This window comes from Pteropus vampyrus, unplaced genomic scaffold (assembly GCF_000151845.1).
Source record: "Pteropus vampyrus isolate Shadow unplaced genomic scaffold, Pvam_2.0 Scaffold7, whole genome shotgun sequence".
NCBI lineage: Eukaryota > Metazoa > Chordata > Mammalia > Chiroptera > Pteropodidae > Pteropus > Pteropus vampyrus.
This window is the reverse complement of record NW_011888788.1, coordinates 7,041,537-7,066,638: the sequence shown is the minus strand read 5'-3', so window position 1 is coordinate 7,066,638 and position 25,102 is coordinate 7,041,537. Positions and strand designations below refer to the sequence as shown.

At 38.6% G+C, this 25,102-nt stretch overlaps 1 protein-coding gene across 4 annotated transcripts in view; it reads right to left on the bottom strand.

Moving 5' to 3' along the window:
* The window catches only part of SLX4IP (SLX4 interacting protein), a 189,559-nt gene that overhangs the window by 46,841 nt on the left and 117,616 nt on the right, over positions 1-25,102 (bottom strand). For all 4 annotated transcript variants that reach the window (XM_023537415.1, XM_023537412.1, XM_011370243.2 and 1 more), the window contains 2 exons: positions 23,074-23,163; positions 18,887-19,007 (listed from right to left, as the gene is read on the bottom strand). In XM_023537415.1, the coding sequence (XP_023393183.1) occupies positions 18,887-19,007; positions 23,074-23,163 (211 nt within the window). The remainder of the gene's footprint in view (positions 1-18,886; positions 19,008-23,073; positions 23,164-25,102) is intronic.

Below are 25,102 nucleotides of genomic sequence, written 5' to 3'. Positions count from 1 at the left end.
GAGGAGTTAAAGGGGGAAGGGTACAAAATAAGTGCTACAGTGAAGGCATGCATTGGTACCATGGATGCCAAGAAAGGGCATGCCTAATTAAACGAGGGAAAGTAACAAACTATGTTGGGAGGAGGAAGATCTTCAAGGAAGGGAAACATTCAAGGAGAGTCTGGCAGTACTAGGAGGATTCTGCCAGGAGGAGAGAGGATGGGAAGGCACGTAAACCGCAGACAACTCCTGTGGGCTGCTGGGAACCCTGGTAGGGTAGATGGGGTTTATATTTCAGCATGCAGAGGAGGATGGACAGAGACAGAGTATGAGGATGGAGGGATAAGCGAAGGACTCTAAGCTGTAATAAACTTTACAGCCTAAAGTAAAAGATTTAAATAGGAGTTATTGAGACCCAGGAGTGCCCCCAGTCATATCATGCAAATACTGATAATTCATTGTAGCTTTTCTATTAATATGAAGACCTTGACTATAATGAGGATTGCTTTTCTCTTCACTGATTTGGTTGAAATGAAATAGAGTTGATAAATTTGTGAAAGGATTTAATTTAATCTAGAACTCTAGAAAAAACCTTTTGGCAGAATCAATTATATTTAATCATTTCATTAAAAATGAGGCATTTAGAAGAATTTAAAATGATGTTTACACTGACTAGTTTAAAACAGACTCATGATCCAGGCTAGTAAAAATGCCAGCTTTAACCCCGCTGGAAAGAAAATAAAATAATTCTGTTACAAGAATGGAAAGATGATTTAAAATTTACTATAAAGCTATAGTAATCAGGACAGTGTGGTACTGGCCTTAGGACAGACACATAGAAATAGAATTTTAAGTCAAGAAATAAACCCTCACATGTACTGTCAATTTTACTACAAGAGCGCCAAGATAATCTAAACGAGAACAGAACAGTCTTTTGAACAAATAGTACTAGGACAACTGGATCATCACATGCAAAAGAATAAATTTGGACCCCTACCTCACATCATATACAAAATTAACTCAAAATGGATCAACGATCTAAATGTCAGAGCTAAAACTAAAATTACAAAAAAAAAAGAAAAACACAGGAGTAAATCTTTGTGGCCACAGATTAGGTAACGGTTTCTTAAATATGACATCAAAAGCATAATAACAAGAAAAAAACATAAAATGGACATCATCAAAATTAAAAACTTCAGTTTTTCCAAGGAATACCATTACGAAAATGAAAAGACAATCCATAGAAGAGGAAAAAAAATTTATGAATCATGTATTTTTAGATAAGGAGCTTGTATCTAAAATATGTAAAGAACTCCTATGACTCAATACTAAAAAGACAATCCGATTAAAAATACGGGCAAAAAATCTGAAAAGTCATTTCTCCAAAGAAGATAAACAAATGACCAATAAGTATAGATGGTAAATATCATTAGCCATCAAGAAAACGGAAATCAAAACCACAATGAGACACCACTTCACATCCACTAGGATGGCTATAATCAAACTGACCGAAAAGAATAAGTGTTGGCAAGGATGTGGAGAAAATGGAACCATCATACACTTCTGGTGGGAATATAAAACAGGGCAGCCACTTTGGAAAACAGTCTGGAAGTTCCTCAATATGTTAAACAGAGAGGCCCAAGACAACACAGAAATTCCATTCTTAGTTATACACTGATAAGAAAACATACGCCCACTCAAAAACCTATACGAATGTCCACAGTAGCATTAGTCATAATAGTCAAATAGAGGAAACAACCTAAATGTTCATCAACTGACGAATAAACAAACAAAACGTGATTTACTCGTACAATGGAATATTATTTGGCAATAAAAAGGAGTGAAGTACTACTGGTAAATGCTACGACATGGATGAACTTTGAAAACATTATACTAAGTGAAATAAACCAGTTACGAAGAACATATTATATGATTCCATTTATATGAAATGTCCAGAATAGGCAAATAGATAGAGAGAGAACATAAACCAGTGGGGTTGTCTAGGGCTGGGGTGTTGGGGGATAATGGGAAGTAACTGATAATGGGTAGATGATTTCTTTACAAGGTGATGAAAATGTTCTAAAAGTAATTCTGTTGATGACTGCACAACTTTGTTACTATATAAAAACCACTGAATTGTATACTTTAAATGAGTAAATTGTATGGTATGTGAGCTATATCTCAATGAAGCTGTTATCTTAAAAAAAGAACAGGATGAAATGTTCCTCAGCTAAATGGATGGGAAATGTCAGTATTCCTCATTCTTAAAACCCTAAATCAAATGTGAAGAATGATGCCTTCCTCTAACTGAAAATAGTTGAGACTTTTTAAATGGGATACATGATCAGTTGATCATGCTGGTAAATTCTAACAGACTACACAGAAGCAATGTTCCCCATCATTTTACTAGATTCAGCAAATGAATCTATGAGCATTTGATGAGTGAATTTTATAATTTCCCAACAGTAGGCCTCCTAACTCTATAGTTATCCTAATTAAGTTTCACCGATGTCTTTTAGCCCGTTAGAATACCATACACTACTATAGACGCCCCGCCCCAAAGTTCAGCCTAATTTTTACTTTTCTATAAAGTTAGAGAAAAAAGATTTAATAAGCTAGAAACGGGAAAAAAGAGTCTGAAAAAGCCTTCTCTTAAGAGGACTATTTATAAACTCCGTACTCTTTTGTTATTAAGAATTTAGTGTTTTACTAAACTGAGGATAAACTTACATAACACAAAAATCTTACAGTCTTCCAAAAGTTCACATTACCTTGAAAGGAACTCCAGAAGCTGTTTATTTTCATATATATCTTATAAAGAAAGATTTGCTAAGTGTTTCAAAAATGTTTTCTATTTAAGAGAAACCTTTATAAGTCATTCCTGTAAATAATGAGAATTTCTTTTCCCCCAAGGGAATAATTTCTGTTTTGGTATTTCTAAGAATACACAGGGTTAAAACTGTGTAAAACAGATTTTCTCACAGTTGGGGGAGAGTAAAACACCACAAATAGGAAACCAGACAGCTAGGGGGTCAAAACACTACACTTCCAGGTCAGACTTCTGGTTGCAATTAAGTAAAATTCCTTCAAATATTTGTAAGGAAATCATATTTTTGCTGTCTCCTTTCAGGCCTTGTAACTTTTATTTTCTTTAGCAGCAGCTTATATTTGTGGTTATATACATATCCATATTATTCATTAAATACAGACAGAAACGCACAAACATACACATCTATGTCAACATATACACCAATCTATGACCCCAGAATTGCAATTTGATCTTGGCCTCAAAGTTAAAATGAGGCATTCATTTTTTATGTCTGAGATTATGTGAAGCTAGTTTGGTTTTTGCTTCGTGTAGACATGGATCATTTTCTCAAGATATTTCACAAAATAGGTTAAGCCAAGTTTCCCATTAGTTACATAGTTCATGATCAAATAGAATAAATTTGAAGCTGATTGGAGTTTAGGCTCTAAGTAATAGCAGCACTGTGGTAGAACAACAAATATAAACAAGCTCCCCAATTAAGTGTGCCTGAGCAGTTATTAAATATGCCCCTACTCAACTCCCCAGGAATAGCTCAGGGGTTCACAATGCTTCACAAATACCCAGTCACTTAGAAATCAGTGCAAATTCATCTAGACAATATAAATCTCTCCTATACCAAAGGGACCAGATACTCCCTGCCCAGTTTATAAAAGTTGGTTACAGTGAATATAAAATTATTTTGATTATAAACAATCGAAGTGGTAAACTGAAAACAGTAACTACAAAAATATAATTTTAGATTCTCCATTTTTATTCTAAATAATTAGAATAATTAGGGTGCCATGTTAGGGAATCTGGAGATGAAAGCTGTTTTTAATCATCCTTTGGGTTGTAGTCCCCCAAATTCCCAAGATATTTAGTTAGCAAATCTCAGTCCCAAAGCATTAAATCAGCCTGTTATCCGACACTAGGGCCTCTTCACTCATCTTCTATACTCTTCAAAATTAAAGGTTCTTATAGATATTTAATCTGTTAGATAACTACTATTTTCTCTCTCAAGCTTCCTGAGGGCTATTAATATTAGTGACGTAAAACTCAATTACTACAAATTTAAAAATCTTGGCTTTGTGATTGGAGAGCCTGGCTGAAGGAAAAGAATTTAAGGGGAACAGACAAGCTGGTAAAAGCTTTAGCACTTCCCAGACATCGGAAAGCTATCGCTATATTGTAATGAACATAAAACTCCTGAGAAATGACCAGCACATGCCAAGGTAAATAGTATCCAGTCTACCTTATCATCTCACACATTAAAAAATTAAATGCAACTCCTATGAGAAAAGGTCACTGCTTTACGAGTAGTGATGGCAGGGGGAGGAGGGAGGAGAGCTTTCTTCGTAAGTATCTGTCAAAGACAGGAAAGGTTGCCACTTTTTAAGACTTTAATTGGGATGTGTCAAGGGAAAGTATAGCCCAGTAGGGGGTCTCCCTATCACCTTGTACACCCCACCCCTCAGCCCATCACTCTAACACACATGCGTGCGCACGCACGCACACGCACACGCACACGCACACACACACACACACACACACACAAAATGTGGCAGCCAAACCATTCAGACAATATAAAACTAGCATACTAGGAGGCACATTCCTAAATGATAGCATAAATCATAATTTTCACTAGGTGAACTGGGAGAACTATAGGCTTTCCATCTGGTGGTCACTATTAGAAATATTGTGACAAAACAAACAGATCACCAACAGAATGGTTTTACCTCACCCCTATTATCAATTTAATAGATAGGTGACTTCCTTTCCCGTTACTTTTCCTACTAGCAGGGCAGGAGTGCCAGCCAGTTCTACGTGACCACCAAACAGGGTTTGTCTTTGAAATATCTAGTAATAAATTGTCAGTCTTCACAGAACTGGTAAGTGGGCAGGGCTCTCGGCCAGTTAGGACAACTAAAATAAAAAAAGCCTTGCAACCATTTTGATGATAACAGAGATCTTTCTAGAATCCAAGAGTCCCAGGAAATCTGGTAAAGTTGTTTTGAACTTTCTAGGTCCAGAATACGCAGACATTTGGGAGCAGAAAGTCTGGATGTAAATGTGAACAAGCCCAAGCAGACTCAAAAGTAACACTGGAGGTGCATCACCATAAAAGACCCCAACAGAATTGGCATTGTGATCTGAAACTAAACAATGCCAATACAGATTTTGTTTTGTTAGGGAAAAATCCTGTCTTTCTTATGTGTGGGGCAGGGGGTTAAGTGAGAAAGGCAGAGTGGGAGAGGCACTATTATACTCACAGGACAGCATGGCCAATCTAATAAGGTTTATGTTAACATCGAAAAGGTCTCCTGGTGTAGTGAAAAGAATCCTAATATTTTTAAAGCTTTGAATATCAGATTTTTTTTTGTATTTTAATTTCTTGTAAAATTAGTAAGTAAGCAAAAGGTCAGTCACTGCAACCCTATTAATGTCTGTAACAGGTGGCTATACCACGTGGAACCATAACCTTTAACTATTTAGGGATTTTGTTTTGTTTCCATTTATTGTGATAACTGGTTAGCAAAGTCTCCCCAGTTTTTGAGAACATAAGCAACTTGTGTTGTCACTTTTGGTAAAAAGTGTAAAACTTAAAATTTTACAAATTGCCCATTCCTGGAAAAATAATCTTTGCTGAAACTCTGGCACATTCACCAGAGGGCTTATAGGTACTTGCTTTCATTATTGCCCTTTTAAGCTTCTCATGTGTGGATGAAAGCCTAGAAAATGTTTTGATTGAGTATATTATGGGAAGAAATGTAAATAATAACCAAAGCTATTGAAACACATGTGTAAAGAGAAAACACATGTTTCCACTGTGCCCTAGGATAAGTCTAGTGAAATCCATTTCTATTTGTAAAGGGCTGTGAATAGAAAAAACGATGTCTAAATATTAAGAACATTTACCAGAGCAGCAGATAATTGAAAATACGTTGTGCTGTTTTACTGTTTATAAAACCACACGAGCGCCAGTTCTTCCTCTTCCAGCTGTCTGTGTCTGACTGTGAAAGTCAGAGAACCTCCCCCATCGCTGTGTCTGTGACTGGAGTACAGGTCCATTCCTACAGCTGGTGTGCAGACAGGGCCAAAAGCTAACAGTCCGTGAGAATGGCTGACGCACACCAAGGACGACTGCTGAAGTTAGTATTTGTCAAGGGCCTATGTTTTGTCAGGGTTACCAGCTGTTGGATGTACAGTAATTTTTATTGCAAATGTGTAAGAAAAGAAGGTTAATTTTTATTGTTAACGTGTAAGAAAAAGATGTCATTTTAGAGCAAGTTTTCACTGTCCTCTCTGAAAATGCCTGATGATTTATACGAAGGGCTGAGCTCAAAAGGAAAATTATTTCGCTTCCAAAATTTATTTTAAATAGGAAAAGGCCCTGTCTTCAATAGGCTGGGAAAATAAATACAAACCAAAACAAACAGCACATATACAAATTTGCACCCATGGGGACACTGGGAGCAGGACTTACAATCAGGCCTGTTGTCTGAAGAACAGACAGAAAGCTTTCTTTGGCAGGTACCGCGCATCGGGCGTTGGGGAAAGGAGGGGACTATTTCTCAGACAGAGGGAAGAATAGGAAGAACTTGCTTGTTTTGGCAATTCTTGTCTTTTTCTTTTTCTCTTCTTGTTATGTGAACACCCACTGATTTCCTAACATGGTGGTAACGTGCCCCACCGCAGAAAGCTGCGTGGGTGTTGATGAAGAGAGAGGAAGCCTGATAATTCAGCTTTGAACATTTGCAGAAGACACCTTGGATGCCGCAAAGGAACGAAAGTGCTACACACTTTGGCTGGAGATTTAAGCTAAGATTTTAGAGGAGCGTTCAGCTTAGAAGAAAAGCCAAAAAGAAAGCCACTGCAGACAGAAACCACAGTACCCAGGAAAATTTAATTTATTTTATGGCATTTTCCAAAGGACTTGGTTTCTTAGATGTTAACTGCAAGAAAAAGGTTATACAGAATAGAATAATGGGCAGTAAAAAAAATGTAACTGTTCCACAAACACGAAATGTAGTGAACTCCTAGTATTTAGACAATGCATTGAAATAAATGTTTGGAGCTGGAAGATGAACTGTTTTGAAGTCCATTTTTTCCTTTCCAACTTATGATCAGAAAATAGGAGCTACAAAATCTAAAATCTAAAGGCAACAAATCAACATGACAAAGAAACAGAGACTCATGGACATGGACAGCAGACTAATGGTTACCAGAGGGAAGAGGTGGAGGAGGAAGGGAGGAGGTAGATAGAGTACAAGGGGTCAAATATGTGGTGATGGAAAGGAATCTTACTGTAGCTGGTGAACATACAATGCAATATATATATGACTTACTGTTAAATTGTACACTTGAAACTAATTGGATTTTGTTAGTCAATGTCACTCCAATAATAAAAAAAAAGATACCCACATGGCAGTTCAAGCAGGACATTGTTCCTGGCTTCCACATGGTTAAAAACCAGCTTTGTATTTATGATTAGAGGGAAGTTTTACTCATACACACACACACACACACCATTCTCCTTAATAGGAATGCTAAAGCAGAGAAGACAAGCCCTGGGCAAGTTGCTTGAACTCTGGGTCTGGTTCTCTTCTTTAGAATAAGGATTAAGAATGCTGGCTAGAAAGGGCTGTCGCAAGGATCTGCCATGGGTAAGTGGAAGACTCAGTGTAGTGCTAGCACCTAGCAGGCTGAAGCTCAGTAGCAGGTAGGTAGCAGGAATACCAGAGATGGGGTGGGCCTGCAGGGAAGGGATGTTTAGCCCTAACTGCAGAAGAGTCAGAAGATATTGCAGCTGATCTTACACTGGGGTAGGATGTGGTTTCGACTTTCTGAAAACCAAACGAGTAAAGCCATTTAATAATTTGTAACTCACAGACTACTTTCATCTCTGCCTTTTGTTAGAGGAGCAAAAGATGTCGCAATGGGAACATGCCGCAAATTCTTGGCAAACAATCATGTGACCTGTGAGTAGAAACTACAGTTCATTTCTTTACTTCTTCCAATGTGTGTGCTCCTCCTAAGTGGAGGAGTGCTGAACAGGACAAGATCTCTACTCTCTGGGAGGCGGGGAACAGTAAGTGTTACAGTCCAGAGTAGACGAGGCAAACAGAAAAGGAAGGACCAGGTCTCTGAGAAAGAACAGACATGGAATCAGATAAGGCTCTTTAGGGGAAGCAACACCTGAACACATGCCTGTAGGTGATGAGGAGCTGAAGAAGAGAGTTTCAGGGAGAGGAAGCAGCATGCGCAAAGGCCCAGAGGTGAGAAAGCATGATGTTCTAGGACCTGTCAGTCAGTTAAGCCACAAGCTGATAAATGACCACAAGAGCTCTTCCAGGGTTGCCTGGCTAAAGCCATCTGGGACCAATGACTCCCCTTTCCATAGGGGAGAGAGGCTCCTCTTGAACTTGGCTTCCCACGGGGCCGGCTAGAGAGCTGCCAAAGTCTCTGGGTACTGGGCAACAAAAAGGTTGATCATTGGGAAAACTGGGGTCCCTCTGCTGGAATGCAACTACAAGGTTGCATTCAGCATGGAGCTGAACCCAGCCAAGCACACCTAGCTACAGGATACTAAGATAGCAGAGGATCTGTATGCAGGCTGATTGGTATGAGATCGTCAACCTATGCCAAGTGATTTCCCTGTGTTCCCAGGAACCCTCTGCACAATGATGGAAGCCCAATGTAGGGAGGACACTGCTACCGGGGCTACTTCTGAGTGGAGAGCCACCTTGCGAGTGAGCGCCACTCCTCAGGAGTGAGAACAAGTTGCTAGGAGGGTTGATGACAAGGACAGGCATGGTGTCTATAAACCACCAAAACCCAAGAGTAGGTTGGTCACCTGGTGACGAGGTGGCCCTAAATTTGCAGTCAACTAAAGCCCATGGCTATGCAAGATACTTGGTCCACTAAAGGACCATGACCCAATGGAAACCTTGGTAGGAGCCCTGTCAGTAGCTTGACTCACAGACATTTTTGGCTTATTGGTTAATTGATTATGTCCATAAATCTGAATAAGATAGAGAACATACTTAGGCCCTACTTAAACTGTATGTCATAGGCTGAATTACGTCCATCCCTATACCTGTATGTTGAAGTCCTAACCCCTAGCAGTTCAGAATGTGACAGTACTTAGATATGGGATCTTTAAAGAGGTAGTGAAATTAAATGAGGTCATTAGGGTGAGTGCTAGTCCAATATGACTGGTGTCCTTATAAGAAGAGGAAACTGGGACACAGACATGTACAGAGGGAGAACCATGTGAAGACACAGAGAGAAGAAGGTCATCTACAAGCCAAGGAGAGAGGCCTTAGAAGAAACCAACCCTGCCAACAGGGTTCCAGTCTTCGGAACCGTGAGAAATTAAATTTATGTCGTCTAAGCCACCCGGTCTGTGGTATTTTGTTATGGTGTCCCTAGCAAAATAATATACTATATAATAGAAAAAAAATCTAAGTCTGGTGAACAGAAGCCTGACTTGGACTATCTTGAAGGAGAGCCACAGGCTCTCACCCAGTCCCCAGGTTTCAGTCAGTTCTCCTTGAATGGAGAGAGCCTGGCATCCCTCAAGTAAGGACCCTTCGATAACTCTGCAAGTACACTTACATATCTTCCACTTGGGATCTATAGCTGTTTACAATGGCAATGAAGGAAACTACCAGAACTTTTGAGAGTGATTGGACATTGGCTCTCAGATAAGGCTAATTCTTGGGGTTCCTGATTGCCATTGTGATCCATCAAAGGGTGATAAATAGAAATTTGGCTTCAGTTCATCTCACAAAGGGCCCAGCAGGTCTGTGAAAACCTGTAGTTGTCTTCTCAGTTGCTGAGTATATAACTAGAATAGATTTACTTTGCAACTGATAGAATCCATACTTGAACTCCATGTCTCATCCAGTGAGTGCTATTATGGTAATGAAGGGCCAGAGGAAAGTCTCTGGAGTTCTCTTTCCGCATCAAAACAGTAAACTAAAAGAAGTATTGATCCCTGAGAAATCACAGAGAATATGCCACCATCAAAATCTTGAAATATCTAACAATAATTTTTCATATCATTTTCTCATTTAACTTGCCTCTTTGGCCTAAGTAGAAGGCAAATGGATCTTGGAGAAAGATGGTAGATTAATGTAGTTTTAATTAAGCAGGGATTTTTCTAGAGGTAGTCTCTCAACTGGAGTACTATAGCACCTAGCGTCAGCAATACACAGCTGGTAAAATCTGGTATTTCTATCCCAGTGAACAGAGAACACAGAAGCAGGTTTCTATCTATGGCAGGAATACCACCCAGCTTCCCTGCTTGGCCTCATTTTCTGTTAACACTGCTTCAGCGACACTATCAGTCCACAGGGACCTTGAATATCTCACTACCTTGTAAAGTAATTATTCTGGTTTACCACATCGGAGGCATTATGGTAGGACTTACGGAGCAGCAGGTGGCATATATTCTAGATGTCTTTTTAGGATACATACACGTCAGATGGTGACAAACGAAACCTATGAAAATATAGTTTGTGAATATCCAAAATTCTGAGGGCACATGAAAGCGTTCACCTAACAGGAAAGTGAAGCTTTTGCACCTTGTATCCCTTACTACTAAGAAGTAAGCACGAACATTGGTGGGTATGAGGGAACAGTTTAGAAGCAGATAAAAATTTGTGCCTGGTTAATCAATGGCTCTTCCCAATAGGATGGTATCAGCAGAAGTGAATGAATGCAATAACACAAACTCACTCAGAGTGAAGAAGGAAAAATCTGTCCAGTAGGCAACAGTGAATAGTATATTTTGGGTCCATTTGCAGCCTGAGGCATGAATACACACACACGGGAACTCAGAAGGATTGGTGACATTTGGGGAAGAGTTATATAGTGTGAAAAAACTTGTATCTTATGTGAATGAATGTTCTCCAAAAGGCTCCATTAAGAAGTTCTTATAATGAGCTGGACTAGATAGCCTACCCCAGGGACCCTGGCCAGTCTCTTCCCAGCCTCCAATTTATCTGCTCAAAGGGCTCATGAGCCATGAGGCCATGCTTGGGCTCAACAACATAGACTTAACTTTACCAAGGCTGAGCCCTGCCAGGTGCTCAATTTGTCAGCAGCAACAATTAATGTGAGCCTCCCCACCAGCTCTCATATCACAGGAAGATGGGCCAGTGGCAGCAGGTGGATTATATTAGCTCCTTTCTCACAGAGAAGGCGATAGCTTAGCTTTACTGGAACGTACTCTTATTCAGGATTTGAATGTGTCCTCTATGCCTGCCATGTTTCTGCCAGCCACATCACCCATGGACTTACTAAAGGTCTCATTATTCACCATCACCATCACAGTGCTTCTAACCAAGTAACTCATTTTACAAAAAAAGGCAGTGGGCTCATAAAATGCAATGATTCTATCAAGCGATCAAGCAAGGCTCAAATGCATCTGGCCTTATAACAATGGTGAAAAAAATCTACTGAAAATTCAGTTATGATACAGATGGCAAGGCAGGACCTCATGGGATTGGGGTAAAGATAGATTACGTGCTCTGACCAGCAAAACGGTGTGTTCCTTTGGCCAGAATACATGGTTCCTGGAACCAGGGAGTGAAATGGGAAGTGACTAAAAGGTAATGAAACAATGACAACCTCACAAAGGCTGGACCATTGATGGCTCAAATCCCTTAGGAACGAAGGTTTGGATCACTTGGTTACCAGGTAAAAATTACCGATCAGCTGAGTTATTGGCTAAGGACAAAGGAAATACAAAATAAATATTAGAGGAGGGAAGATATAAACACCAGAAATTTATTTTATGTAACTGGTTACCAAAAGTAGAATGGTAGCATCTTCCAATACTGTCTTCCTTGCTGTATCATGTATACATTGAGATAGTAACTAAGTTTGGGGCTTTCTGTTTCCTTACTATTTTATTCAAGGTATGTTGGCAATAGTTTACTTTATGATTTAGTAGATAGGAATGTGGGCTGTGAATGAACTAGTGGAAGAATAAATATCATTCACAAATCCTGGGCCTGGATCTGAAACCTTGGGTTATCTCTCCTGGGGGAGATGCTGAGCACATTTCCTTGTAGTTGGGAGAGTTGTGTAGTTGGCAACAGCTTGTTGTTATTGTTTGGGAGTTTATGAAAGAAGAAAACTTCATTGGATATTTGTAACTTGTGGCTACCCAACACAAAATTCTGACCATCCTCTCCCTGTGTTTGCTAACTTCGACATTTTATAAGTCCCATTTTCCTAAGGTAAAAGACAAACATTTTGCATCCCCTAGCTCACCTGCAACTATGGTAAAGCCATGGCATCTAGTTTTGTCTTGCAGAAAGTTCAGAAGGAGCAGCTGATGCTATGGCTATGTGCCAGGCAGTCAGCCTTCTGTAGGTTGGGGCAGAGGCTGGTACCTGGTCCTGATCCCCATAGACAGCAGCTGAAATAGTACATGTACCACAGCTGTCCCCATATTGTGGCTAAGGCTGTGCTGTCTGTGTTGTTTGGGCTGTCTGGCCCTCCCACAGGTAGGTCCAGTGAGCTACCTAATATCTTTAATCAATGGGGCTGTCTGGCCCTCCCACAGGTAGGTCCAGTGAGCTACCTAATATCTTTAATCAACTTCTTCTCTGAAGAGCTAGACCCATTCTGCCTAGTCTCAAGCAGAAATGCAACTAAATGATGGCTATTAGGCAACTAAGGCTCCTGACCACAAAAGGGTTTAAGCTGAAGACTAATACATTTTTGTTTTTAAAGGCCACTTTGGCAGCAGAGGTGTGGATGAGCTAGGAGGAAAATCAGGAGGCTGTGGCAGGAATTCAAGAGCTGATTAAGAGGGGACCTGACCAAGGGAGTAACAATGTGAAAAGGAGGAAAAATTAAGAAGAAAAAACAAACAACCCAATACAAAGATGAGCAAGGGTTATAAATATTCAGTTCTGTCAATAAAAACATAAAAACAGAAACGTAAATAAAAATCAAAGAGCAAGATATCTTCTTTTTAAAATTCTGGCCTGTCAGACTTCGAAAATTAAAAACATTGGCAACACCTAATACTGGCAAGGCTAATGGGGAAAATATTAATGAGGTAGAATTGACAGTGAAGTCTTTAAAAAAACTTTCTTACAACATTAATTTTTACTGAATCTATGGAAATAACATTTCAGGCGACCCAAAAAAGATGAGGCTACGGGCAAATGTCTGTGCTATGCTGTCTGCTAACTGAATTTGTGAATACGATTTGTAGTCCTTTGTATTATGACTAAAGAAATGGTCTCAAGGCCGTTTATGCTACTTTTTTTAGAAAGAAAAGTCAGAGCATGAAAAATATTACTTTTATGAGTGTAATCAGCAAAGTCACCAGCCTAGCGACTTCAGCTCACCTAGCATTCTGTTAGGTATCTGTGCCATGATGAAGCACACTACTACTACACGAACCTGGAAATGGAAAAAGGTAAGAAAAACATGCAAATGAGAGAAGATATCTAATTTTCCCAAAAGCATGAACCACCCACTTCATCCAAACCACCAATATAGTAATGACAGCCACTTCTAGTTTCAGGGAACCAGGGACACAGAACTGAACACTGAGGAGGAAACAGGGAAAGCCTTATGGTTAGTGGCTTTGAAACTGCTTTGAAAAAGGCATTCAAGGAAGATAATTAAAGTAGCTGAGAACAGGCAGTTCGATAAATGTCTAAGAGGGATGTCTTTGGCTCTGAGGAAAGAATAAAAGCATGACTTCGGTTTCCATTTTTTTGTGGAGCTGTTAAACAATGTAAGACGGTGGTATGCTGTGTCTGTTTAATTCGTCCCTGCAGGTGTGCACGACCTAGAATATGATGAATCTTGGTCATAAGGGAAAAGCAACCTTGTGGTACAGATGAGTGAACAATGCCCTTATCTTTTAGAAATTACATTAGTATGAGGTTAAGCACTTATAACTTATACTCTTGAGTTAAGCACCAAGATATTAGAGAAGAAAAGAAGCCCTGAGGTGGCAAAGAATCGATCTTTACCACCAAAGGGGAGGGAGAAAGACAGGTAAATCGATTATAAGACAATTATAACACAATGTGACAAATATTATAGAAGTGGTAAGTGGCAGAAGAGAGAAAACTGAGAGGAGTTTGGAGAAGTAATATTTGACTAAAAGTTAAATGGGAGTCTTCCAGACAAAAGAGAAACCTGTAAGAGCAAAGGCATAAAAATGTATGTATGTTTGTAGGAAAGAAAGTTAGTAGCAGGAGGAGACAAAGTGGGATAGGTAAGTTATGGCAGGCCTTGACCTTGCTACAAAGAGGAAAGAAATAACCATCTATGTAATCGGTCACCCGAACAAACATTTATTAAATACCAACTGCAAGCCAGGAACTGTGCTCCATGCTGGAGATATAATAGATAATAAAAGAGGCAGAACCTGTCTTTGGGCAGCTTACACATTTGTGGAGAGATAAGACAATAATCAAATGGTGTGAACAAAAGTTCAGGATGCTCATGGGCCTGGAGTGAGGGGACCTGTCGACAGGATAAGCTTCCCTGAGGTGTAGGCTCTGAGCAGAAAGCTGAAGGAGGCATAGGAGAAGGGGAGGACTAGTGTTCTAACATGGGCAGAGGCCTCGAGATGAGTAAGAGAATGGAGCTTTGATAGAAAGGAATTAAGTCTGCTGTGGCTGGAAGAAGAAAGAAGGAAAAAGTGGTACAAGATGAGGTTGGAGAGGCATCTACCCCTGAGGTCTTGATCTTCATCCTAGAAGCTTTGGGGGAAATCCTGAAAGGCTGCAGAAGTGCACAAGATCAGACCTGTGACTTTAAGGGATTACATCAACTGAAGTGCTGACAGCAAGCGACACATTGGCCAGAGCGGATGCAACAAAGCCATCTAGGGGGCTGCTGCAGTTGTCCAGCTGAGGCGGGAGCATGGACTAGTTGGCAGCAACAGAGAAAGAGAATGGCTAAGTTGTGAACATCAAAGGACATGTTCAGGTAAAGGTTAACTGTCATGAGAAGTAGGAAGGATAAGAAAGATGGTGCTTTCACATCAAATGTTCTTTCACAGAGGGATGGATACTTAGCACAGCTACTCTTTTAAAGAGTGAATGACATAACATTAGTATCATTAGCATCATCCTGCCTCCTGTCAAACAGCTGCACCTCTTATCTCACCACAAAGGAGCCTGGCATTCATTCTGCTGGTGGTCACTGAAGGGTCCATGAGGCAAATAAAGGCTTCTCATTGTTAGGGGTTGTACTTGGTTAAGTAAACCAAGTCAAAGGCAAATGACAAACTGAGAAAAATCATTTGTAACATGTATAACATACCGAGTATTAATATCCTTAAAGCTCTTATAAACCAATAGAAATATGAACTTAAACTGGAAATACTATAAAGAAATTGAAGTTTGCAAATATGTACATCATCAGTACGTTCACTGCACCATGGTTTACAACACTGAAAATACTAGATGCGACCTAAATGTTCAACCAATAAATGAGATTATGGACACTTAGTGGAATATTATGCAGTCCTTAAAAATGGTGATGTGGACCCTGAACAACCAAAACAATCCTGAAAAATAAACACTAAATTGGAAGACTCATAATTCCTAATTCTAAAACTTACTACAAAGCTATGATAATCAATATATGGTGCTACTGGCATAAATACAGACATACAGACCAATGGAATAGAATGGAGAACCCAGAAATAAACCCTCACATTTATGATCGAATGATTTTCAATAAGAATGCCAAGACCATTCAGTGAGGGAAAAGACAGGCTTTTCAACAAATGATGTTGAGAAAACTGGATATTCACCTATAAAAGAATGAAGTTGGACCCTTACCTTAAACCATATATAAAAATTAACTCGAAATGGATCAAAGACCGAAATTTAAGAGCCAAATCTATAAAACTCTCAGAAGAAAAAGTAGAAAAGAGTTTCATAACATTGGATTCAGCAGTGATTTCTTGGCTATGACATAAAAAGCATAGGCAACAAAAGAAGAAATAGATAAACTGGCTACATCAAAATTAAAAACATCTGTGTGTCAAAAGACACTATCGAGATATTGAAAATGAAAGGAATATTTCCAAATCATATATCCGATAAGAAATTAATATCCAGAATATATAAAGAACTCCCACAATTCAAAAACAAACAGAGAAAAAAAAAACAACCAAATTAAAAAATGGGCAAAGGACATTTCTCTAAAGATATATAAATAGCCATTAAGCACATGAAAAGATGCTCAACATCACTACTCGATAGGGAAATACAAATCAAAACCACAATGAGATACTACTTCACATCTATTAGGATGGCTATAATCAAAATAAGAAGAAAATAAATGTTAGCCAGGTTGTGGAGAAATTAGAATCCTATGCAATGCCTCAAAAAAGAATTAAAAAAAAAAAATTAAACAAAAAATTACCAAATGATCCAGAAATTCCACCTTTAGGTTAGGTATCTACTCAAAGAATTGAAAGCAAGGCCTCGACCAGATATTTGTATCACAATGTTCACAGCAGCATTATTCACAATAGTCAAAGGTGGAAACCACCTAATTACTCAACTACTTCGTTGACAGATGAATGAATAAACAAAATGTGATATATATATTATTATATACACAGTCTTCCACTGCTAAACAACAGAGATACATTCTGAGAAATGTGTCCTTAGGTGATTTCCTCACTGTGTGAACACCGCAGTGTACTTACACAAACCTATATGGTACAGCCTACTACTGTAATTGTATGTGCTATACTTTCATACGACTGGCAGCACAGTAGGTCTGTTTACACCAGCATTACCACAGATATGTGAGTAATGTGTTGAGCTAAGACATTAAAGTGGCTAGTACATCATTAGGTGATAGGAATTTTTCAGCTCCATTATAATCTATGGGACAACTGTCCTATATATGGTCCATCGTTGACCAAAACGTCATTATGAGGTACATGACTGTACATTTATATGTTAAATACGAATTTATTTATTTTTGTTTATTTACTAGTAATTACTAAATATATAAATAACAGGGGGTGCCAGGGACTGGGGAAAGGAGTAATGAGTAGTTATTATTTGATGGGTAGAGTTTCATTTTGGACTAGTGAGAAAATCCTGTAGCTGGATAGTGGTGACAGTTGCACGAAAATGTGAATGTACTTAATGCCACTAAGTTATACACTTGAAAACAGTTAAAATGGTAAATTTTATGTTATGCATAGTTTATCACAATAAAACAAAGTTTTTTAAAGTGGTGATGTATGTATTTTAAAGAACTTCTATATTGTGTAAGGAGGAAAAAAATAGGTTACATAATTATTTGTACAGTAAGATCACTTTTCTGTTCAAAAACAAACTTCTTGCCAACATGAGTCCAAGAAAGGCTTTGGTTTTTATCTTGGGGCCAGTATTGTGTTCCCTACCTGTGAGAGGCTGGGAAATTGAGTTTTTAGCTTTCCTCACTTAGTAGAGAGGAAAGCTAGTTGAGGATGGGGTATGGACCAAGCCACTACCACACGCCAGAGATGGAGGTCGTAGAATCTCCTCTGTTCCTTTTCCTTTTGTATACGTTAGAAAGTGAGACTAGCCAGATCTGCTCGCATACAAAGAATGAAAGCTCCTATGGCTTTTCTTGAGATTTATACTACTACTAAGCAAAAAAAAAAAAAAGAAATTATCATCTAATACAACATTGTTTGGACTAAAAATTCCATTTGTTCAAGGCTTTCAGTTTGAGTAAAATTAATGTCTGCCTACTTATCAGCTGTGCTGAGTAAACACTTCAGATCAAGTAAGCCTTCAAAGGCGGGTACTTAACTCAATTCTTTTCCTAAAGAGATGTTGCATTAGCATAATCTAGTTCACAGCAGTCCAGCACTGTCCTCTGAGGATTAACACGGGGTTCACTGTATTTGTACCACAAAGAGTGCTATGAATGCTGACTTAGTTAAAAAAAAAAAAAAAAATTAAAACACAAAAAAGACAGACTGGAAAGAACAGTGGGCTTGGAGTCAGAAGAGCTGGGTCTGAGGTCAGGTTCTGTCACTTGCCACCAGAGTACTCTGTCATTCAGTGCATCACCAAGCCACTACCTGTATATCAGGCACTGGGCTAAGTACTGGGGGGAAAGGGGAAGATGAAAATGTCAAATAAACAAGAAAATCTCCATTCTCAAGAAGATGATCTTTTATTTGGACGAGCCCCTTCATCTTGCAGATCCTCAGCTCCTTCACCTGTAATTCAAAGGCATTACCATTCTCGAAGTGTTATTAGGAAATATGGCAGGATATTCTGACCTTAGTGACCCTGACATTTGGGTCAGATAATGCCCTGCTATGGGGGGCGGGGCAGGGAAGGCAGGCCCATGCACTGTAGTATATGTAGCGGAATCCCTGGCCTCTACTCACTTGATGCCAGTAGCTCCTCCTCACTGCTCTCACCCCAGTTATGACAACCAAAAGTGTCTACAAACATTAGCAAATGTCCCCTGTGGCAAAATCATCCCTAGCTGAGAACCTCTGAAATAGGTTCTCTGAAATAGGTTAAATGTATGAAAGCATTTAAAAATAGCATCAAGATCCAAATCCAGTCAGTATTAATGTAAATCTATTTTTAAGATTACTTGTCAAAAACAAAATCCTTTAAAAAGTTTGGTTTCCTTAGGAATGTTTTTATTTTCTATTTATATATATACATTTTGCCTATCATTAAAAGCCTTTTGGGGCTTTTTGGTTAATTTTCTTAACCCGAACAAAGCATCTTCATCAGAACATATTTTTAAAGTTCATCACTGTACTAACATGACAGAGTCAAACATAACTGCCATCGCTACAGAGCAGACATTTTATCCAAAATCAAAGTTCTCTGTGCCTACCTTTTAAGGACAAGGGGCTGGATCTTGTGAATTCTGCATTTGTCGGTCTGTGGTGTTTACGAACTTCCAAGTACTCCTTAACTCTTGAATCAATGGTTTCTTTTAACAGTAAACAGACTTCCTAAAGTAAATTAAAATAATTAGAGATAATTTTCTGATTTAATGCAATACAAAAAAAAGTCAACATCACGCATATTAAAAAAATCAACGGTAAACATTTCGTTTGCTTTTTTAATTAGCTGTGAATGCCAAAAGGAATGTTATATGTGCTCATGGATAACACTGAAGATTTAAATCTGCTACTTTGGTTTGTTCGAAACTATGATGTTGGTTCACTTTGTGATCTAAGAAATTCATTTAATTTCTCTCTGCCTCAGTTTCACATTTCTAAAAGGAAGATAAAAACACCTCAATGTAAAACTTAGGGTGACAAGGTGATGAAATCAGTGGGGTAAAGACTTTTCACATAAATATCAGTTGTATTGTGACATATAGAAAAATCAAATAGAGCCATCACTGGCTGGTAGCAAGAGCCCGAGGAAAGAGCACAGTGGCCAAGCAGGGGACTGTGGAGGCAGGTAAGAGTCAGGACCCAGGGTGTATTCAGAGAACCCTGACACCAACCCCATTAATGAAGGGGGGACAGCATCCCATGGTTTCATGTAGGGACACAAGGCACGGTGTGACCAGATCTTCCAATTTGTTCAAGAGGAGCCAGAAACAGTGATTTTTATACAAAAATTTCCCATTTTTCAAATTTGGGTCAGAAAACTTTTAAAATCTAAACACTATCATTCATTAGTTTCTGGCCTTAGGTTTACAGATCTACTAAAAAAAAGGAACAACTTTGAGTAGGGGCTTGAACAGAGAGCTGGAAACCAGTAATCTGATTTTCTTCCATGCTCTTGTTGACGATACTGTGCATGCCCATTTGCTTTTGTGAAAACTGCACACTATATTCACCTATTAATGATGAAAAGAATTTAACTTCTCATATTTCACTAAAGTAGATTAATATTTATTAGGCAACAGAAACACATGGTTTTAATTCAATGTCAATATACCATACCACTAGCAAATTTCTGGAGCTGTCTATTGTTTTATGTATCAGTGTTATTTATAAAAAGAAAAACAAAACTTTAAAAGTCTAACTATGTATTGGGAAGACACAGTCCATTTTAGCTATACTACCAGAAAAATGTAACCTAAAGTAGGAAAAGGAAAAAAAACTGCACACAAATCCTAATTTCTTAGATTTAGAACTGATGCATAAGGACTAATAATTCTGGTTGAATTCCCAAAGAGTCTGAAGAAGGCTCAGAGTTGCAGAGGTCAGCTCAAACCTGTTTCACTGGTTTCTTGCAATGCCATCTCAGGTTGATCTCTTAAAATCTTCATAAATTGAAATGAGAAAAAGTTTTAAGCTGCTTCAGCGGGCAATGAGAGCCAAACTTTTCATTATTATTATTATAAACACATGTACTCAAACAGTATAGAAAACCCTTGATTTAACTTACAAAATGTGAGTTTGTAGATAAAACACAAATACTGGTCCCCTCTCTCTTGCTCTCATTTTGCAGCCCAAAGATGCAGTGCCTTGTGGAATACAGAGATATCCGTTTACAGTTGAGTGTTTTGGCATTGTTCACACAACAGAAAGGCAGCCTTGCCTCATACTGTTGTTTTAACAATTAAAGAATTTTGCTTCACATGCAGGGTTCAACTATGACTGAGCCTGAAAATATGTGAAAGACATACATGGAAACAAAGATTGTTAAAATTTGGCCATAAATGCCCTATAAGGCTAGAACTAAAAATAGTACTACAAAAATAAAGCAAAGGCCCATATACATAAACTTTCTCCCTATAGTTACGGGGCTTTCCTTTGATGAGTCAGGTTTGACAAACGGAAGGTAGACCAAGTGCTATGTGGTCAAGATATCCTAGTAACTGACCACACCGCACTCAGCAAAGCATTCTCTTCAGAACCAGAGCAATGCACGAAAAGACAAATTCCCAGATAACTTGGAGGAAATGACAAGACCAAATTAAAATCAATGAGCAAGAGAGATACATACAGAATCTCTAAGCTAACGGGCTAAATTTGCTTCCTCAAGTTTACAAAGGAACAGTTTGAGTTTGACTGTTTGGGTACACAGACTATTTGTGCTGGACTCAAAATAAACATATGTTTAATACATGTAATTAGTTCCTTTTTCTGAAAAGGAACTGGATATTCTTAAGACATTTATTATATAAAGTGACTGTTAAAATGTAATCAAACTGATTGCTCATGAAATTTCAATCATGAGATAATCTAATGATAAAAAAAGATGAAAGCATTGAGACACTGAACATAGGCTATAGTCATATACTTTCCTTGACTAGCTTTTCTCCTCTCTCTTTCTCTCTCTCTTTCACTCTCTCTCTCTCACACATACACACTAACCCAGAGCAATTTTAATGTCAGTGAGCATACTTTAAAAGAACAACTTAAAGTAGAAGCAGCAAACCATCTGCTCTGAGAGCAAAGCAGCAAACAGAGCTTTGAGAGCAAAGCTCAACTTGCTGGCACGACCTGCCTTGTTGCAGCTGCCACTGCAACAGAGCTCTGCAGGTCCAATCGTGCACTGGGCATCTTTGCTAAGTCATGCCCTGCTGCCCGGATATAGGTACTAGGTGGAGCAGCCCAGCTGCGTGTGGCACCCTGGAAAATTCTTGCCTCACGCTTTGGCTAGGAGGTGATTCACATACTCATAGCTTTGTTTTAAAGCCTTCCAAATAAACTAACTCAGCAAAAATGACTAAATATCAACAAGAAAGGTCTAAGGTTGAGGTTGTACAGCTGGGAAATAATGGAAGAAAATGTGGATTCTAGAACACTGTTAATCTGAGTCAAGTCAGAAGCCTTTAGGGTGAGGTTCCCCTCAGGCGAATATTAGTCACTCTGAAGAAATGAACTGTTTTGTATTGTGGGGACAGGTGTTATAAAGCCAAAGCTCGGAATTATGTGGAAGTGAGTTGTAGTAGCAGATGCTGGCCTACTATATATTAAGTCTTAAAAGCACAGTCCATGGTTATTTACCTGAATGATAAATCCTACCATAACAAATCTTGTGCTTTCCTGCTCACAGTTTCGGGCCACCAAGTATCCTTTGTGAAATTATGACAGCAAAGTCCAGATAATTTTACCTTTTGATTGGAAATGTAGTACCCTATAAATTTTCTTTTAGGGAGATTTTTTTTCTACTGATCTCCAAAAGCTGACTGAAAAGTTATTACAGGATAGGTTTTTTTTTTTCCTTTGTGTGTGTCACTATCACTAGTGTCTTCTTCATATACCACCCTTTAATAAAACTTTTATTTCTAGCTCTAAGAAGCTATCATGACAAATGAATATCATGGACATATGAAGTGCTATAATATTTTGAAAGTTATCTAAAAGCCTCTGCCTCACTATCTCTGTTTTCTAGTAAACAGGGACCTGGAGAAGGAAGCAAAGCATGTGTTGAGAGCTGATGCACCTCTAGCCCTCTGCCACAGTAGCACTTGGCTGGGGCTGCAGACACTGGGAGCCAGGAGTGTCTCAGACAGCCTCTGAGAGAAGCCCTTCACTTGCAGACGAGGAGGCCAAAGCCCATGGAGGTCAAACACCATGCTCCCAGTCAACCGGCGAGTCACTTTACTGACAATTCACTTGGTGACTGAGAGCTGTCAGAGAAAGAACATGTCAAACGTTTCTGCACTTGTCAAAGGCTCATGCTAATAAAAGGATGGTAGAAGATAAAAAAGTGCCGAAGACTACAATTTCACACAGGTGTGAAAGATTAGCCTGGTGTCAGTCCCCATATCTTCCCAACCAGTCAGATTAAAATCCCTGCTTACTTGAAATATCACTTTAACTTCTTCTTTTTTTTTTTTAATATAGAGTCCACCTTCCCCTAAAACAAAGAGGTAGGAAATTTCTGGTTTAAATAACAGAGTTGCATATGAAATGTATGGATGTTCAGTTTCTGAAGGAAAAAATAAAAGCAGGCTTATGTCTGTCATGGGGAAGACAACAGCTAGTTTTCAAGGGTTAATATCACTCAATATTTTGCCTATTAATTAAAATGAAAGCTAGAAAGAGCTAATATGTCTTCTAACAGAAGCTACCTGCATCTAAATAGTGAAAAGTTTTGTGGTACCTCTTTCTTCTGTTCAGAAAACCAGCTGGTATCTTTGTTTGAATCTTGCGGTGATATATGAAGATCCACCAGGACGGCAAAATTCCCACACTGGAAAACATTAATGGCAGAGTTAGCTTACATCCAACAAATAATGAGAGAAAAATCTCATGAATTCCTATGTGGTTGCTCATAATGAAATGGCAACAAAGTTCACTACTAGACAGAAGTATTCTTAGGGGGCCGGGCTACAAGTCATAACCTACTACTCCATCTAATATCTATGGCAGAAATGCTAGGGAGAAATATCATTTTAATCAGGATAGCAAAGACAAAATATTTACCTTGAAGGGGTATGCTCAGGCATCTATGGGTAGTTGGAAGACTATCAAACACTGAGAGAAGTAAAATAGGTCAGAACTAGGTAAGCATTGGTTCTGTGGACAGCCAAGGGAATTCTTTCTTCTAAGTAGGACAGATACAGATATATATTTTAGATGGACAAAAGGATTGGCTGGGACAACACATCTTAGAATAGAAACAGAAGCACAAACGAATGAAAAAGAACCAAGGAGAGGAAAGTAGATGCTGAATGACAGTTATCAAAACTAAATAAGTTTCATTAAAATAGCTACAGAACTATTCAAAGCCTGCCTCTCTTCTTATTCCATAGGCTAGTGCTATCCTACACTTTTGCAAAGATGGAAATAGTCTGTATCTGTACTGTTCAATAGGGTGGCCCATACACATTTGGGGCTACGGAGCACTTGAAATGTGGCAACTGTGACTGAGAAGCTGAATTTTTAATTTCATTTCACTTTAATTTAAGCGGACCTATGTGGCTAGCAGCTCTGTGGCACAGCTACAGACCCTGTAAAAAGTTGTAGCCTTATAAATCCTCATACCTTACAAGCAAAGTAATTTCTGAGAATCTCGGGATAACTGAAGAAGATCTAACTTAGAAAGGAACAGAAGACCAATACTGTAAGTTGATGGTGGTCTAAGAGGCCCAGAGGGTCTGTTTATGGCCCACAAGGAAAAGTCACTTTTGCACCTCTTTGGCTGAAAAAAATTTTTTTTTTCTTTTTAAAATTCCGTGCTATAATTTAATGGGGAAAGGAAAGTATTTTCAACTAACGGTGTAAGAATACCAAATGTAAATATGGAAAGAAAATGAAACTTGACACCTACTTCACTCCATACAGAAAAATTAATTTAAGATGGATCATGGAGCTAAACATAAAAACCAAAAGTGTTTTTCTGACTTTAGGGTAGGAAAAGATTTCTTAGACAGGACCCAGAAGCACTAAATATAGAAGAAAAATGGTTCACTTGGACTTTGTCAAAATTTAAAACTCTTGGTCATCAAAAGACACCATTAATAAAATGAATACGTATGTTGCAGAATGGAAAAAATATTCATAAATACATGTATCTGACATAAAGGACTGACATCCAAAATGCACAAGGAACCCATACAAATCAATTAAAAAAAACCCGAACAACCTAAACTTGAGCAGACACTTCACAAATAAGATAAACAAACGGCTAATAAACACATGAAAAAAAATGTTCAAAATCAGTCATCAGGCAAATGCAAACTAAAACTACCAAGAGATACTACTACATACCTATTAGAATGACTAAAATTGACTAAAAAGATTGACACAGCAAATGTCGGTAAGGATGTAGAGCAACCTAAACTCTCACACATCTCTAATGGAAATGTAAAATGGTCACCCATTCTGGCAAATGGTTGGTCAGTTCCCTATAAACATATATGTGTTTACTGACTGAGCCAGCAATTCCACTACCAGGTATTTACTGAGAAAGATAAAACGCATGTGCACACAAAGACTTGTAAGCAAATGCTCATGGAAATTTTATTCATAATAGCCCAAACGGAAGAAAACCCAAGTCTACTGACAGGAGTATATTCATTCAATGGAATGCTCCTCACCTCACTACGGATACACTCAACATGGACTAATATCCTAAACATTATGTTAAGCAAAAGAGACAAGGCTAAACGAATACACACTGCCTGATT